The sequence below is a fragment of the Leguminivora glycinivorella genome, chromosome 13, assembly GCF_023078275.1.
Source record: "Leguminivora glycinivorella isolate SPB_JAAS2020 chromosome 13, LegGlyc_1.1, whole genome shotgun sequence".
NCBI lineage: Eukaryota > Metazoa > Arthropoda > Insecta > Lepidoptera > Tortricidae > Leguminivora > Leguminivora glycinivorella.
In genome coordinates this window covers 20,966,736-20,982,324 of record NC_062983.1, presented here as the reverse complement: position 1 = coordinate 20,982,324, position 15,589 = coordinate 20,966,736, and the positions used below count along the sequence as shown (strand labels likewise).

General features: G+C 37.6%; 1 protein-coding gene across 1 annotated transcript in view; it reads right to left on the bottom strand.

Moving 5' to 3' along the window:
- Positions 1–7,814: 7,814 nt before the first annotated feature.
- LOC125232578 (molybdopterin synthase catalytic subunit) overlaps positions 7,815–15,589 on the bottom strand; it is a 37,452-nt gene continuing 29,677 nt past the window's right edge. The window contains exons 6-8 of the mRNA XM_048138300.1: positions 11,649–11,790; positions 10,610–10,679; positions 7,815–8,192 (exon numbers count right to left, since the gene is read on the bottom strand). Of these exons, the coding sequence (XP_047994257.1) occupies positions 8,082–8,192; positions 10,610–10,679; positions 11,649–11,790 (323 nt within the window). The 3' untranslated portion in view covers positions 7,815–8,081. The remainder of the gene's footprint in view (positions 8,193–10,609; positions 10,680–11,648; positions 11,791–15,589) is intronic.

Here is a 15,589-nt window from a genome sequence, read left to right as displayed (position 1 = left end):
CCATACAAAAAACATCTACCATTTATTTAGTCACCGCACACTACAACTAAATAAAAATATGCGCATACATCTACTATACATTATCCGTCGTCGCGGTAGTGAATGAAATACATTGTTTCATACAGAAATCATGGACAAATCCATGTGAATTTTTTATTAATTTTACGTAAATGTGCGTGCCAAATTTTGTGTACAGACACAGAGCCGTCATATTTCGCGCATTTTTAGTTGACATTGTCATCAGTGACATTTGGCTCTTGACAAGTAATTATTTAAAGATATTGGTTTAGTTAACTCAAGCAGACTCAGAAATAATGACGCATTTTGTCAACAAAGATACATATCGTGTATTTCGACACTGCTAATGTAAATCGAAATGGCGTCTCGGTCAAACGACCGACTATGATGCAGAAGATCGTGGGTTCGAGTCCGCAGTTTTTTTTAATCATTTGAACTTTTATGGATTTATTAAGTTTTTTTTTTTTAATGGAATATTTGACTATTACTATATTGCTTTCCTATTTTTTATTTTCATACAAAAATACAATACAATCCTTTATTATGCCTTTGTTGATAAAATAAAATATTACACGTCTGGTATAATACATTATACATAGGTCATAGTGTTGGCATAGTATTAGTAAAGTATTGCATTTACTGAGCTGGTCGACCTATGTTATTGTTGTGTGAATGTTTTTCTTCAACAACTAAATGGTTATATACAAGAATATGGGTAGCTTTTGCACATTGTAATTTTTCCTCACACCCGTTGACCACGAACGCTGTAAAGTGTTTGAAACATCGGGATGAATTTTATAGTTATTTGTTATACAAGGGGGCAAAGTTGTATTTTAACGCCGAGTGTGGAATTGAAAAACGAGCAAGTGAAAGGATTCTATAGTTGAACCACGAGCGAAGCGAGTGGTTCGAGAATAGAATCCTGAACTTGCGAGTTTTTTAACACACGAGAAGTAAAATACATTTGCACCCGAGTGTAACACAAAACTTTTCCCCTCACTATAGCGAGGAAACTAGAACGCAAAAAATGCGTTTATCACTGCTTTCAGTAGTTCCACAGGTGGTAAATCATCTTTATTACTAGATTCACCTACTTTTATCAATTTTAAAGCAGTTAATTTGACTTTATTCAAGGTCAAATTACTTTACCCACTAGTGGATAAAATGCGTTTTTACCCGCTGGTATTAAAGGACAAAACACGTGTTTCCGAGCTAGTGAGGGGAAAAACTCATTATACGCGATTTAATCCGTTTTCATAGTTTTTATTTCATGAGTAACTATCGCGGTAACTGAAGACAATATTAACTAAATGGTTACAAATAATAATTATCATCAAATTATCATCAATATAATCTGGTCCAGGCAGGCAATTATGGTCCCGCGATAAATGATAAAACATCTGGCCTTCCCTACAATCGCACTTACTAATAGTGCGACAGGGACGGCCTGATATTTTATCGTCTATCGCGCGACCATGCTACCCGTGCTGTACTAGCTTTTGCCGTGAAAGACGGACAAACAAACAAACACACATTATCTTTGGTGAAACAACGAATTCTTCCACTTCAGATTATAGAGTAACCAGCTTTTCCCATTTATAATAAACTAGCTTTTGACCGCGGCTTCGCTCGCGTAAGAAAGAGACAAAAAGTAGCCTATGTCACTCTCCATCCCTTCAATGTCAATTCGTCGCTCTGGTTTTGCCGTGAAAGACGGACAAACAAACAGACACACACCCTTTCCCATTTGTAATATTAGTATGGATTTGACATTATTATTTATATTTAAATAATTATATATGTATAGCCCAATTTCGTCGGTAACAGCGTGTTATGTAATGGCGTCGTTGGTGAATAGCAAAGACCTTTACAGGGGACAGCTCAATCACATTTTTTGCCATACGAAATTGAACCTTATTGCTGAAACAGAAAGTCGATCGTATCAGACTAGCGAAAACGGTCCACATGAGAGGGCATTGTTTGGGCTGGTGTCCCTCTCGCACGTGTTGCCAGTGTTAATGAGGTTCCCATATTAGTAGTATTTTTATCTGTATATTACCTGACTTTATAACTTCTTATTTTATTTTAATGTTATATTCAAACTAGGGTTTCGATATATTTCAAAAAATTTGAAAATAATTATAATGTAATTATTTTGATGCCAGTAAATCAAAGATTTGTATAATTAAAAAATACTTTCAATTGGGTGTTAGTAGATTTAGTAGTAACTTTGAAAATTGACTGGTATCCCCAATTTATTACAGTGATGACGTCACTGAATAATGTTGACATTGTCAGCAAGTGCGAGAGGGACACCAGCCCAAACAATTACCTCTCATGTGGACACACTTTTTGACCTAACCAAACAATCTAGTTTAATAATTCTAAATCTATGGTGAATAGTCGTCTGTCACGCCGTGAAGGTGCGTTCGATTCCCAGGATTCTATAAACTTTTTGTATTTTTTTGGATATAAATTTCGTATTTTTTATTGACCGAGCAAGCATTCACCGAGAGCCGAAGGTATCAATTTTATCTTAGAGAACATATTGATTTTTTTATTGTCATTTTGATTTTCTATTTATTAAGTTGAGATATAAAACACAACTTTTAATACCCTCGCTAAATATAATATTTTATCGAAATTACTCCTTAGATAAAAAAAGTCGACTTGAGTTTTAAAGCATTACGTTATTCAGTTAACTATTGCATTTTCATTTACTAATTTAAAATTTCAAAAGCGATTTGAATACCCTTGCTCCATCGAAAATAAACAATTAGAAAAAAAAATCATTCGAATCGTAGTTTAGAAACTAAAATTTATCTATACTTTTTTGGAATTTTTAAAAATATCAGATTAGGATAATTATGTTAGAAATTCTGAGTTCGACGAACCCAAAAGATATTACTATGCAAGAGAATAGGTTTTAAATCTTTTTTGTGGAAAACGCTCAGTAACTACTGTACGAGTACATATACATTTATGTATAATAATAAAACAAAAAATAGTGTCTCATAGTGTTGTGTTCCTGCCGGTGAGTAAGGCTGCCAGAGCTCAACGAGGGTGTGGGGTGCTGACGACGGGAGGACTTACGGAACTAATTTGTTCCGTCTATTGTCCTTTGAACTTGTACACTCCTTTTTGCTGTGCACACGCAGCACTCTTTGAGTTGCAGGCGTCCATAGGTTACGGTGACCGCTTTCCATCAGGCGGACCGTATGCTTGTTTGCCACCGACGTAGTATTAAAAAAAAAAAAAAAGAGAAACAGTCCTGGATTCGAACCCAGTACTTCCATGCAAATCATGCGATGGCACGTATTTACCGCAAGGCTATTTAAACAAGCTGTCGCCGCGTGAAATTATCGACTAGAAGGAATACAAAAACACTGTTTGTATGTGTGAGTGGTGCTTAAAAATAGTGTAAAATAGTAAATTTATCTACATTAAGGGGATTAACGTTACAATGAGAAGTTGAATGTTTGTTGTAATACGTCAATTTTAATATTAAATGTTCGCGAAGCATAATTGAAAGTATATAAATGCCTGTACGACTCCACAAAAAAAATAAGACTGGTAATTTGCAGATTAACGCCATCTAACGCAGCCTGAGCTTCGGGTAACCTAAGCGAGCCACCTTAACTTATTTCATCCTCGACATAAGTCTTACGGTAGCGTTTAAAATTGTAGATTCTGTTGTCATATATTTGAGTATGGCTGTCGGCAAATTGTCTCACTTTTCGCATGCCATAAGGGCATTTTGTTACCTCCTACCTTTGATACCTCGTATAGAGACTCAAGAAAACCTTGTTCTTATGGTAAGCGGCAGAGTGGAACTATATTCGCTGCCCGCGGACATATTTAACCAAGTAATTCGATTTTGTTTTTAAAACACCACCACTGTAAGATTTCTTTTAACATTGTGTTTTAACACAAAAAATAGTAAGGGCCGGTTGCATCAAACCGTCTGTCACCGCTGAAGCGTTCGTAAAATTTTATTGTACGGGAAGATCCATAGACGTCTGCTGCGTGACGATGATGTGTCTGTCAAATGTGGTTGATGCAACTGGCCCTAAGTTATAAAATTGTCTAGTAATTTTTATTAGAGATGCACCGAATATTCGGTTACTATTCGGTATCCGGCCTATTCGGCCCTTATTTTAATATTCGGCCGGATGCTGGATAGTGACGTACTATCCGGCCGGATACCGGATGTGCTATTTTTCACTGAATGATTTTGGGGTAAACTAATTAAATGTAAAAAAACAGTTACGGTTAAACATACATTTTGCCATGAATGTAATAACAACAAAACTAGTTTGCACTTAAAACGGACACCGCGCGAAGTTCACTACGAAACAAGTCAAAACCTGCACGACGCGCCCGCTTCCTGCTTACATTGTAGGTAAAATTCTGCTGGCCGAATATCCGGTATCCGGCCAAACAACTATTCGTTGCATCTCTAATTTTTATGGACATCAGCAGCAGAAGTAACTTATGCAAAGTTATTTGTAGTATGTACCAACCAGATTCGTCAGATCGTTTTGAATACTGTGATCGTGTAAGAGTTACTTCTGGTACTGTTGTAAGAACATGGGCAGGTTTTTCTGTGCAATAGGCTAGTATAGTCAGCGTAAAGTGGCCAAATATACGGCAACGCATGCTATAAATTGTGTTTTACAATTTAAATGTATGTGGCCACTTTAGTCGTCAAGACATTTGTGAGTGTGTTTAGTAATACGTCCCACTTTGTCGGTTACCATTCAGGCGAGATTTACTTGTATCTTTATATGAATAAATTGACAAAGCGGCTTTATAGCAATCGACAAAGTGGGACGTTTTTCCGTGCACACTCACATTTGATGCTGGTTGTTAGATAGGTTTACGAATTGTCAGTTAACCCTAACAACGCCATGTCTATCATTGATAAATGGTAATGGATTGATATTGGTCTCTACGGGGTCGTCCACACATCACGTCACGCAAAATTTAGATTTTTTGAGCCCTTCCCTCGCTGTCATGCCTTTTTTGTATCCCTTTAACATGGATTGTCACCTTTAGAATACCCCTCCCCATATCCCCCTTACGTTGCTACGTAATATGTGGATGACCCCTAGGCGCAGTAAAAGGGTTAACTGTGCGGAAGATGGTATAAAATTAAGGGGGGTTACCCAATGAATTTGTAAATAAAACGTGAAATATAGATTTGTAAGACAATTTTACGTTGTTTTATTTCTTACATACATACGTATAATCACAATCAGTCTGTATTTACAAGCTTTTATTCAACTTGCCTTGTTAGTATATCATTGGGTTGGTAAGAAAGTAATGAGCGATCGATTGAATTCCACATAAAATTTTTGAGAGAGTTCTAGAATCTTCTATGGTCGAAAGTATATAAAGGGCGAGTCGCACAGTTTCTCGTCAGTCATTCACTAGCTGTCGCCGAGCTAATATAAGGAAGAAAATGGACGAATTAAAAGTGCATGTAAGGCATTGCTTACTATATGAATTTCAGTCTGGCCATTCAGCCGCCGAAGCAGTGCGTAATATATGTCAGCGTGTTGCTCCTGAAGGTGTGTCTGAGGCCACGGCAAAACGATGGTGCCAGCGGTTTCGTAGTGGCGACTTTTCATTATCAGATCAACCTAAGTCTGGTCGACCGGTGAAGATTGATGTAGCCAAATTAAAAACCTTAATTGAAGGAGATCCGAGGCTAACGAGTCGTACTCTTGCTACCGAGTTAGGCTGCTCTCATGTCACCATAGAAACACATTTACACGAGTTGGGAAAAAACTACAAATACAGTGTTTGGATACCGCACGAACTTGATAGAGATCAACAAAACCGCCGTGCCGATATCTGCATACAACTTCTGTCTTTTCGCCGCACATTCAACTGCTTGGACTATCTTATCACTGGAGATGAAAAATGGGTCTTATATATAAATCACACACGCAAACGTCAGTGGCTAGCTCCAAACGAAAAAGGAATAGAGGCACCAAAAACATAGCCTCACCCGAAAAAAGTTATGCTCTCCGTTTGGTGGGATATTCATGGTATTATTCACTGGGAACTCCTACCAAGTGGAATGACTGTTACCGCATCAGTATACTGTAATCAGCTTGAAAATTTAAACCAAAAAATCTGTCAGAATCGTCCACAGCATGCTAAAGTTTTTTTCTTACACGACAATGCTCGCCCACACATTGCAAAAGTGACTCGGCTAAAGCTATTGGAGCTAGGTTGGAAAGTGATACCTCATCCACCGTACTCTCCAGACTTGGCACCTACGGATTACGCATTGTTCAGATCGATAAGCAATGCCTTGAATGAAAAAAAGTTCGATGATCAAGCCCATCTACGACAGTACATAGCTGAGTTTTTTGAATCTAAACCTAAGAACTTCTTCGCCGATGCTATTCATTCTTTACCAGAACGATGGAGACAAGTAGTAGATAACGAAGGCCGTTATATTTTTGATAAATGATTAAAATAATAAATTAAATAAAAATTACAATATTGGTTTTGATTCGCTCATTACTTTCTTACCAACCCAATAGTTTGGGTCAAAACGTAGAAGCTAAATTTGACCCACTTCCCGGTTTCTGATTGAGCTGTATTTTGCACACATATGTAAATTACGTGACAATGCAATACTATGGCATCATGGAGCTGATCTGATGATGGAGCAGAAAGGTGGTAGTCGTCGTCGTATTCCCATCGCGTAAGGGGTTTTTAGAAACATCCCGGAGAGCAGTAGATGACTGTTGAAAGAAAGGTACAGTCGGCGATAAAAGCTTGTACCAAAAATGTTTTTTTTGCAAACAAAACTTATTTGTGCCATTCTTAAGCAAAACGTACGACATTGTGTGTTTCAACACAGGTACGTTCTAACAGTTCGATAGTATAAAGTTACGATCACTTTTCGTCCTTATGGTAAGCGACAATATACCTTTTCTTGAGGACTCCAAAAATACAATAACTTTTGCCCTTGTGTCGTAATCTTCTATTACAACATAGCGCTATATTACCGCATTAGTTAGGTAATCTCATTATGCATATGTAGATATGACATTTGAAATGGCCATATGTACTGTAAAACGTCGTACGATACACGTGCGAAGAGGGAATTCGAAACGAGTGGCGATAAATAAACGACGACCAAAGGGAGTGTTTTAACCCTTAAATGCATAGTGACGTATACAACGTGTTTCCGGTATCACTCAAAACCTCAGACACCCCAACTGATTTTTATTTTTTTAAACTCATCTAGAGTATTCATCTTTTAATCTGATCGTTACTTTTTTTTAAATTGAATTTTTAATTTTATGTACAGCTCTACTTGACTTTTAGCTCTACACTCAATAAAATAATTGCTAATATCTACCATCATAAACCATAAGACTATTTATTTGTGTACGTTACTGCAACGACATAAGGTTTACCAATAGACAGATAAGATGTCACTGTAAAACACTTTAAAGTTTTATCACAGTAAACTTCAAATTGGACGGGTAATCGCAGTAAGCAAATTTAAACCCAATATTCAAAATGACAAGGTTGTAATTAAGTACAATAGAATGGGCACGTAAAAAGTAACTAATAATACTAATTTAAATAAAAATATTACCCCCATCAAGATATAGCTCAATCGATTCTACTCTCGATTCTGAACAAACTGTTTTCAGGTTTTTAGTGTTAAGTGAAACACGGTGTATATGCATCATGTATTTTTGACTCTATTGACAGCATGTCAAAATTCAAATTGCAACCTAAATGGTCAGAGGAATTTCCTCCCGCCGACGCTCCGGCTGTGGAATGAGCTCCCTGCCGAGATATTCCCGATAAACTACAGTACCTATGGGGTTCTTCCAAAAAGGAGTGTACAAGTTTCTAATGGGTCGGCAACGCGCATGTGACACCCCTTGAGTTGCAGGCGTCCATAGGTTACGGTGACCGCTTTCCATAAAAATTTTACGTTTGTCAAGGTCATGCATTTAAGGGTTAATATATCGCCACTCTTCGATTCCCCTCTTTTCTGCACTTTTAGCGTAATGTACTGATTACGTGTCGTCCATATTCTCAAGCTGTTCGATTTTGCGAGCGATGTCGTCCGCCGAATAGATGAAGTCGACGGTTGGTTTGTGCTCACCGATAGAGTCCTTTTGAGTTTTCTGGAAAAAATAACGCCAAAATAACAATTACCTATGTATTATCACTACATAGTATAAAACAAAGTCGCTTTCTCTGTCTCTATGTCCCTATCTTTAAAACTACGCAACGGATTTTGATGCGGTTTTTTTTAATAGATAGAGTGATTCTAGAGGAAGGTTTGCATGTAGGTATAGTACCCGTGCGAAGCCGGGGCGGGTCGCTAGTAAATAATATGACAGACGGACATAGTCGCGCCATAAGTGCGACACATTATCCGATCGGAAGGAAGGATTTCAAAGGCAAAAATCAAAGACGGCGGCTTAAATGTATGGAATATCGGTCCTACATCCGATTTCGGATCGGATAATGTGAAATAGGTCTAAGGGTTCCTTTTGTACCTTTTTGGTACGGAACCCTAAAAAGAGTAGATGATTAATTAAGGTTTAGCGACAATGGGCTAGTTTCCTACTAGTCAAATCAGCTTCTTTTTAAGAACTGTCAAAACGATTTGCTAATATGGAATTACTATGAAATACTGAGGGAGGAGTGACGTCCCGGTCAATTCATTTACTTTATATCTTTCTCTTTGACTTATTAAATAGAAATTATATTAAAATATAACTACTGTCCATATTTTTGTTCTAATTATATGGTGCTTTATTTCGTGCACTACACAGAATATTTTATTTTAAGTATAGGAAACTAGCCTATACTAATTATTAACCCGTTCTCTGCGATAGGGGGTCTAAGGGCTCAGCTACGACATTGGTCTAAGCGCGACAGCGGCGAGCGGCGGCCATACATTGAAGCGAGACACAGCGATGGGACTTTTCATTCGCACGTATGACTGCCGCTCGCCGCTGCCGCGCTTAGACCAATGTCGTGGCTGGGCCGTAAAGACCTCTTACGAAGTACGGTTACGAGTTACGCTAATTGCCGCAGCGAAGGTGTATCAATCATAGAGGAACAAATAAGGAAAGAGTGGTAACTCCATACATCAGTAAATGCAAGTTATTTGTAGTGACATCTAGCGTCATCCACGCACGTCAATAACGCGTCAACTATCTTAAATTATCAGTACTGCTACTTGTCAATAGGTGTCGCGACGAACAAAAAGTTTAATCAACAATTTTCAGCTAATATTACAATAGTATTATCAGTACAGTAGTATAACAACGCGTTCCGGGTGATGATGGGGCTGCCGCGCTTCTGTAGCGCATCAGGGATGTTCGCTGAAGCCAGGGTCGATTGTTTCTATGCCACCATCCGCAAGAGAGCAGCATCCCTGGTGCGCCGGGTGCGCGCCAGCCCCAACATCGTCATGAAGATGATAGGGGACAGGTTGGACTCCCCCTTTTTGCTACGCTGCAGTCGGCTACATGTGCCGTACTCAGAAAAAAGAAAATGTACATAGTTATAATTAATTATAAGTATTCTTAGGCTTAAGCACTAACACATATCTTAGAATTCAGTTATTTTTTTTACTAACAAATATTATGAGTGTAACTTGCTCGAAATAAATGATTTATTATTATTATATATAGTACTCTGTTTTTAATTCCTTCTGCTTGTAATATAAGTTGTAAACTGTTTTAATATTTTTTGGCAGACGCGACACTGTTGACACCTAGTGTCGAGTAGTGGTACTGATAATTTACGCTACTTGACGCGTGATTGACGCTAGATGTCACTATAAATAACTTGCATTTACTGATGTGTCTGGAGCAAAGAGGATCGAGTATTATAGAGAGTTACTGTCAAAGTAAAATGTGTAATCACAGTGCATAGACTGCCGTCTCTCGACACAAGCTTTTGAACCTCAGTTTTGACAATTTGGCCCATATTGTTAGCTTGATATGTGTTAAAATGTCAAATATTAATATTAGCGCCATCTAGCCGAGCGTTCCCCAAAGGTGTAACGCCATCTAGGCCACCGTACCTTTTTCTCTAGGGCTTTGAGGTACGTTTTTTTCTTAGACTTTATCTGTCGTGGGGCCTGTAACAAAGGCGAAGAATTGAACTCTAGGCTATTCTCCTTATAGTGATCAACATTTGTTCGGCGACTTTTAAAAATAACTTGTATTTTGATTTTTATCACCCTTGAAAGTTTTTTCTAAGAGGTAATGTATTGCGAATTCTGTTAAGTCTAAAGTGTGATAGACAACGTCAATGACAACAATAATGGCGTACATTGAAGCTAATATTTATTTTGTATGAAAAATTAAAAATTTAAAGACTTCATAATTTTTAAAAGTCACTGAACAAATGTTGATCAGTATAAGGAGAATAGCATACAGTTCAATTCTTCGCCTTTGTTACAGGCCCCACTCTGTATACGGAGTTATAATATGTCTTTGGTATGGAGTTACAACTCTTTCATTGCTTATTCCTCTATGCGTTAAAGGGATTATATAATGGATAATCCTATCTCACTCACCCAGAAGTCTGCGTACTCTGGCGATATGGCCTGCAGCTGCGCTATTCTGTCTTCCATCTCCTTCAGTCTCCTATAGACATAGACAATAGTTATTTGTTATACAAGGGAGCAAAGTTGTATTTTAACGCCGAGTGTGGAATTGAAAACGAGCAAGTGAAAGGTTCTATAGTCGAACCACGAGCGAAGCGAGTGGTTTGAGAATAGAATCCTGAACTTGGCGAGTTGTTCAACACACGAGAAGAAAATACATTTGCACCCGTGTGTAACACAAAACTTTTCCCCTCATTATAGTGAGGAGACTACAACGCAAAAAAAACGCGTTTATCACTGCTTCTAGTAATTCCACAGGTGGTAAATCATCTTCATCACTAAATACATCCACTTTTATCAGTTTTAAAGCAGAAAATTTGTCTATATTCAAGGTCGAATTACTTTATCTACTAGTGACAAAACACGTGTTTCCGAGCTAGTGAGGGGAAAAATATTTAATGATCTAGACAGCGACCTCATGTCCATAACACTAATTGTAATATTCTACTATTTTTATTTGCTTCGCTTAGAATCTGCCATTCTGAAAAACAGGCAACATTTAGAAAGGAACAGCCTGCAGACAAGGGTCTCCCTTGTGCGGGCCTTGGCGCGATTTAATTCATACTAAAGAAATAACGGCTGAGCGTATTTAGCTTGCTATGGAGCAATTATTTAATAAAGGTTACAACTGATAATTGAATTTTGACAATCCTAAATAGCAAAAGAGTATACTTAACACCCTTAAAAAGGGTCGAACATTGGTTTTCGCTTCCTATACATTATAAATGTTATGTAAAACAAAAATAAATAAACTGTTGTGAAATTGATAGTGTGATATTCATATTCATTTATTCATAAAATTAAAAATTTCTCATGTCATGATAGTTGTTGATATTACGCTGTCCTTGTCATATTTTGTTATATAATATAACATTTATGGCAGCCAATGTGGGAGCACCTTTAGGGTAGTAATATATTAGATACGTGACATTGTATAAGATTTCCTTACCTGTAAATATCGGGTGCCACAGGCCCCATGTTGAGAAACTTCTCAATAGTAAGAACCCTCTCCGCGATGGCGCCTGGTAGCGGCGCTGGTTTGATAGGAGAGGTGACCGTTTGGGGGCCCCATTCGTTGTGGACCTTGCGGACTGGAAGACAAGGATCGTTATAATGAACAGTCGTTCATAAACGTAGAGTCAATAGAGCTTGGTCCGAGAGTTGTTGCACACTAACCTATTTCTATTTTTTAACAAATAAATGGTAAAAGGGAATTTTCTCTAGAAGAATCACCAAAAAAAATTTTTTTAATGTAGGTAAATTTTATGTTTTTCTAAAGCCCTTTCGATCGAGGATAAAAACCGAGAGACAAAAAAATGGTCCCAAAATTGTCTATTATTTTGCACTTTGTAACCGCTGTACAAAGTGTTTGAAAAATAGTAACGAAGTGGAAAAATTAAATTTGGGACGCATTTTTCCGGCTAGTAGGTTCGACAGGGCTCGCAATACTGAGTAGGAAAAACGTTAAATTTACCTATTTTGGAAAAATTTGTTTTTGAATCTTTGTTCGCAAAAACGCCCAGAAACAAGTTCAGCTTTTTCTTAAATTTCTATTTCTAAAGGAGCCTTTCTTTTACAAGCTTTTATCTTGCAATTTAATTTGCAATTCATGTAATGTAACTTGTTTGTTTATCTTGCGAGTCAATTTTTACCCTCTTTCCAAGTTCTAATCAAGCTAAAAATGTGCACACATATGTCACATATGTACCAAAGTTACACATATGATGTTATTGAAATAGTCTGATGATGGATACAGAAGGGGCCATAGACGCTTTGTGATAAAACACCGTGACCTAACCAAGTTAAGCGTTTTAAAAATTGTCTTGATAAGTATTATTTTCAGTCAACGATAAAAACTTTGTAGCTACCAAAAACTTAGATATTACGTTTAGCAAAGACATTATATAACTCCGTATAGACATTAGACAGATAAAGTCTAAGAAAAAAACGTACGTCAGTACCATACAGAAAAAGGTACGGTGGCCTAGATGGCGTTACACCTTTGGGGTACGCTCAGCTAGATGGCGCTAATATTAATATTTGACATTTTAACACATATCAAGGTAAGAATATGGGCCAAATTGTCAAAACTGAGGTTCAAAAGTTTTAAGCCTGTGTCAAGAGATGGCAGTCTATGCACTGTGACACAGATCAAATAATACTAGTACAGATACCTAACCCCATACTAAAACCGGCCAAGTGCGAGTCGGACTCGCGCACCGAGGGTTCCGTAATATGCAGCTTAAATTGCTGTTTCTTTTGATTGCGTTGACATAGAAGTTTGATTTTGTTACAGCTTAAAGGTATTATAGACCTGAGTATTTGGTATGAATTTCAATTTAATACCTCTACGCGTTTATGAGGAAATGGGTAGTAAGGTTAAAATTATTAAAAAAAAATATATTATGTGATGTAACTAAAAATTTATGGTTTTCGTAATTTTTCCTTTATCTATGCTATAAGACGTTGCTTCGTACCAAATTTCAAGATTCTGAGTTCACGGGAAGCACCCTGTAGGTTTTGATTCCCTTGCAAGTGTCGAAAATTTGCGGCATAAACGGCTGTATCTTTTGATTGCGTTGGCTTAGAAGTTTGATTTTTTCACAGCTTCAAGGGACAGTAGACCTGAGTAATTGATATAAATTTCAGCTTCATACCTCCACGCGTTCCTGAGAAAAAGGGTCTTGACAGACGGACGGACGGACAGACGGACAACAAAGTGATCCTATAAGGGTTCCGTTTTTTCCTTTTGAGGTACGGAACCCTAAAAATGGGCGCCGTCCTAAGTATTCTAGACCTGTGTACTAAATTTAATCCACACTCAAAGAGCTAGATGGAGCCAGTAGCCACGCGTGGCTAACAAAACTCTTATCAGTATCCTACGTCGAAATAGTCATCAAACTGCAACATCTTGCGACATCTGTTTTAGCTTTCACGCACTAAACATACAACGTCATGTGCACGTTTAAAGTCAGACATTACTAGATGGCGTTGTAGACATAGCCTACCAGTGGATTGTATGCCGCGCGGTTTGTATGTGTGCGTGCAGGTGGTGCGCAATGTACGTACGCGCTGGGTCCGCTCATCAGTGTGCGTAGTCGAATGCACACGTGCTCACGTAATATTTATTCGTTGTATCTATCTACCTCTAATTATAGCTCTTGCGTACTTGCGCGACAGAGCTAGACTACATTTCTGTCGGCATATGGTGTCAACAATTGCCATTCGGCTACGCCGGCTGCTGAGTAAAATATAGCACGCACCTATTATTATTGGTATTATTTTTAACCGTCGCCTCATCTCTCAAGAAGGACGGTTATCAAGTCGTCTGTATGTTTTTTTTTTATTTTTTTTAATGTTTGTTCCTCGATATCTCCGTCGCTTCTGGACCGATTTTGAAAAATTTTTTTTTGCTTGAATGTATATGCATACAGATTGGTCCCATTTTTCTCAGAACCCAGTTCTGAAGATGGGATCCTGGACAAATCGAGGGAACTCCTCGAATCTAAAAGGCATACATATGCTGATTTTTGTGTTTTTAAAGGAACAGCATGCATTTAGGTACGGAAAAGTGACATTTGGAGCAGTGGAACTGCTGATGATGGCCAGAACGGAACTCTTTATATCTGAACGGCACGCTTATAGTGACTTTGGTATTTTTATAAGAATAGCATGCACTTTCGTCCAGAACAGTGACATTTGGTGCAGTGGAATTGCTGATGATGGTCAGAACCGAACTCCTCAAATCTGAACGGCACGCTTATAGTGACTTTGGTATTTTAATAAGAACAGCATGCACTTTCGTCCAGAACAGTGACATTTGGTGCAGTGGAACTGCTGATGATGGCCAGAACCTAAACTCCTCAAATCTGAACGGCACGCTTATAGTGACTTTGCCATTTTTAGGGTTCCGTAGTCAACTAGGAACCCTTATAGTTTCGCCATGTCTGTCTGTCCGTCTGTCCGTCCGTCCGTCCGTCCGTCCGTCCGTCCGCGGATAATCTCAGTAACCGTTAGCACTAGAAAGCTGAAATTTGGTACCAATATGTATATCAATCACGCCAACAAAGTGCAAAAATGAAAAATGGGTCATTCCATTGTGACAGGTGGGACATTTATACTCTTTTTTGCCTACATTTTGCTTTATTTCTGCCAAACAGCAACAATTAGCGTATTGAATACGACATTATCACTTACCTGAATAATCAATGTTTACTGTACCATCGAAAAAAGTATGAAAATGTCATTATTATTATGAGAAATTGATGGTATAAGAAGTGTGGCGGGTGGGACTTCAAAGTGCCTCTCCTCTCCGACTTGACTTACACAATTCGCAATTGGTAAGAAACTATAAAACTTTTGTTAAACAACCAATTTTTATATGATTCCTGATATTGTATAGATTAGGTATTAGTATAATTTACGCAAATAACTCTTAAAACAAAAATAATTTTACTTCTCAATGCTTGTGACGGGTGGGACAGTGCTTTGTGACGGGTGGGACGAGTAACATTTGAGCATACAAATATATGAAAAATATAAAGACAGTTCTTTTTTATTTACTTTAAATCAGCTCTTTAATGAATTATTTAATGTTACAAGTAATAGTTTCAATAGTTTTCTTGGAGCATTAAGACAAAAAAAAATTTTTTTATCTTAAATTTTTAAAGGTTTAGATAATTGTCAAACATCGTCAAACAGTCTATTACTGCATACTTTTATCAGCGGTTCAGGAAGAATGTCTAAAATTATACCAGTTTTAATGAAAGAGACTTCTTCCTGATTCATAGCATTCATTGTGTTCTATAAAGTAATACCACAACCGAATTAAGCAATATTACATATATAATTTGCTTTAGTATAACCCAGCTAGGTTTAACTAAACTTAAA